We start from the raw sequence: 2,500 nt of genomic DNA, 5'->3' as shown, positions 1-2,500 counted from the left end.
ATCTCTTCAGCTGTAAGTACCGAACGTGTTACCAATGTAATAGTTGCGAGCGGTTTTGTTTGTAACACGCCATTACCTGGTCGCATTTTAATGCTCAGATTTTCCCGAATCAATGCAAACAGCGTCGTAGTGAAACCGACTCTTCCTTCCTCATCCACCGGCATGTTCATGCGTATGAGCTTTTTGTACGCTAACCGATTCGGGCACTTGTTGCCGAACCCGAGCGGTGGTGCCATATTTTTCAACATGTCGTACATTTCGGTGTAATGTAGCTTTCCACTGGTGAGTAGAGATTTGACGAAGACGAATTATTAATTTGTGTGAACAAAAAAAAAAAAAGAAGCAATGTTTAACAACTTACGAAGCAGATGGATCATATTCGGCCCATATGCGAACAAACTCATCCAGATGATGTGCGCCAAGAATGCTAGAATCTCTGGTCAGATAGTCAAAGTTATCCATAATGACAGCAACGAACAAGTTCAACATCTGTAAAATGATGAGACATGAGTTACAACTTCATGCGGAAGAACTTTGTACACCTTAACACTCACCAAGAAAGAGCAGAAAAAGATGAATGATACAAAGTACCCGTATGCCAGTGTTGATCCGCAGGTTTCATTCGTTTTGCCCGCCCGTGGATCGCAGGGTCGTCCTTTTAGACAAGCTAACATAATATTCGGCCAAGATTCGCCGGTAGCACATCTGTTTGGAACAGAACGAAAATTGCATCGTAACCGAAACAATCGAAAATGAATTATCCTTTTTCATAACGCCTGAATGGCTGCAATATATCACTTTGAATACTTATTTGTAAGTGTCTTACGAAGTGGTGTATTAAACTAATAAATTGCATACTTTCTGGCGTAAACAGTATAGACGGAAATTTAGGAATCTTACCGAAATAGTAACATTAAACCGTCGAGGAACGATCGGAAATTGTTGTGACGACTGATGGCGGTATCGGGATCTAGTTCTATGTTTCCAAACACCTGCAACAGTGGAATTATTTAGTACTAAGCTGCACCTTTACATGCGTACCACATGTTTACACACCTGCATTCCAATAATGGCATAGATAAAGAACAGCATTGCAATCAGCAGGCAAACGTAGGGCAGTGCTTTGAAGGATTGGACAAAAGTCCAGAGGAGGATACGGATGGTGTCACCCTGGCGGAGCAGCTTGATTAAACGGGCAGCACGGAACAGTCGCAGAAATCCGACATTGAAGGAATTTTCCTACGAACACAAAAAAAACCGTGTTAAATATGTGGGCATGTGTGCTACCTAAACAACCCCAATGCATGACTTACCCATAATAATAATATCAACGCATCTACTATACTTCCGATAACGGTGATTAAATCGAAAACATTCCAAGCATCTTTGAAAAAGTTCTGCAAAAGTGATAATGAGAATGGAGTAAGTCGGTGCCGGTACTCATTGATTGTTTGCTTTTATAAGCAGCAAATGATCATACCCTTGCGCCAAATCCTATGATTTTGAGTACCGTTTCCACACTGAACATGCCGGTAAATATCATGTTGAGGTACTTCATGAAGTTTTCCAGCTTTTTGTTCTGATCGTGGCACTGCGGAGCGGCAGAAAACGAAATGAAGCAAACATTGTTATATTGCAAAAACACTTTTACCAGCGTATACGTTGTTACCTTCATCATCAGTAGCAGCGTGTTGAACACAATCAGTGTCATGATGAAGTACTCGAACGGTGCCGATACGATGATGCGCCAGACCGTGTACTTGAACCCGGAATGTTTCGTTGGGATGTAGCGCTCCAGTGGACGGGCACCGATCGTGAAGTCGATGCAGGACTTTTGATTCTTGTCGATTTCACCATCCTGCAGCTCCGCCTCGCCCTGCTCCTGAAACGTGATGATAATCAAGGCCACGAAGATGTTCACGAAGAAGAATGGAAACACCACGAAGTACACCACGTAAAAGATGGACATTTCGATGCGGAAGTTCTGTATTGGTCCCTCATTTTCGTACGTCGCTGCCATCGAGTTCTGTAGCACTCTGTTTTTGCGGCAAAAAAGGCAAAGGTGTTTAGTGGTTTTTTGTGGAATAAGGACCAGAAGGTGAAACTTACTGAGGCCAACCTTCACCAGTTTGCACGGCAAAGAGCGTCAACATTGCGGTAGCCACATTGTCGTAGTTGAAGTATTGCGTTTTCCATTCCCGTTTGGCAGAGCGCGGCAATCCATCCACCTCACTGTAGATGAAGTAAGAACCCCTGTGCAGAAATTCAAAATAACCCATTAACCAGTGCTTCGGGTGTAACGCGATGCACAACAGTTCACTCACTGGCAGTCGATGCTCTTATGTTTGCTGTCGTCGGTGCAGTAGAAAAATTTCCCATTAAACAGCTGCACCGCAATGACGGCGAAGATGAACTGAAACAGTATGTACACGATCAGGATGTTGATGACGTTCTTGAGCGATCCGACAACACAATCGAAGACCGCCTTCAGCTTCGGCAC

General features: G+C 43.6%; 1 protein-coding gene across 8 annotated transcripts in view; it reads right to left on the bottom strand.

The window, feature by feature from the left end:
* Positions 1 to 2,500, bottom strand: part of LOC125763852 (voltage-dependent calcium channel type A subunit alpha-1-like) — a 30,738-nt gene that overhangs the window by 9,351 nt on the left and 18,887 nt on the right. For all 8 annotated transcript variants that reach the window (XM_049427467.1, XM_049427469.1, XM_049427468.1 and 5 more), the window contains 11 exons: positions 2,325 to 2,500; positions 2,110 to 2,253; positions 1,670 to 2,036; positions 1,481 to 1,591; positions 1,314 to 1,397; positions 1,057 to 1,239; positions 901 to 992; positions 555 to 705; positions 362 to 489; positions 77 to 279; positions 1 to 10 (listed from right to left, as the gene is read on the bottom strand). The exon at positions 1 to 10 is cut by the window's left edge and continues 300 nt beyond it; the exon at positions 2,325 to 2,500 is cut by the window's right edge and continues 388 nt beyond it. In XM_049427467.1, the coding sequence (XP_049283424.1) occupies positions 1 to 10; positions 77 to 279; positions 362 to 489; positions 555 to 705; positions 901 to 992; positions 1,057 to 1,239; positions 1,314 to 1,397; positions 1,481 to 1,591; positions 1,670 to 2,036; positions 2,110 to 2,253; positions 2,325 to 2,500 (1,649 nt within the window). The remainder of the gene's footprint in view (positions 11 to 76; positions 280 to 361; positions 490 to 554; positions 706 to 900; positions 993 to 1,056; positions 1,240 to 1,313; positions 1,398 to 1,480; positions 1,592 to 1,669; positions 2,037 to 2,109; positions 2,254 to 2,324) is intronic.

Source organism: Anopheles funestus, chromosome 2RL (genome assembly GCF_943734845.2).
Source record: "Anopheles funestus chromosome 2RL, idAnoFuneDA-416_04, whole genome shotgun sequence".
Lineage (NCBI taxonomy): Eukaryota > Metazoa > Arthropoda > Insecta > Diptera > Culicidae > Anopheles > Anopheles funestus.
The sequence above is the reverse complement of the archived record's forward strand: the minus strand, read 5'-3'. Positions and strand labels throughout refer to the sequence as shown.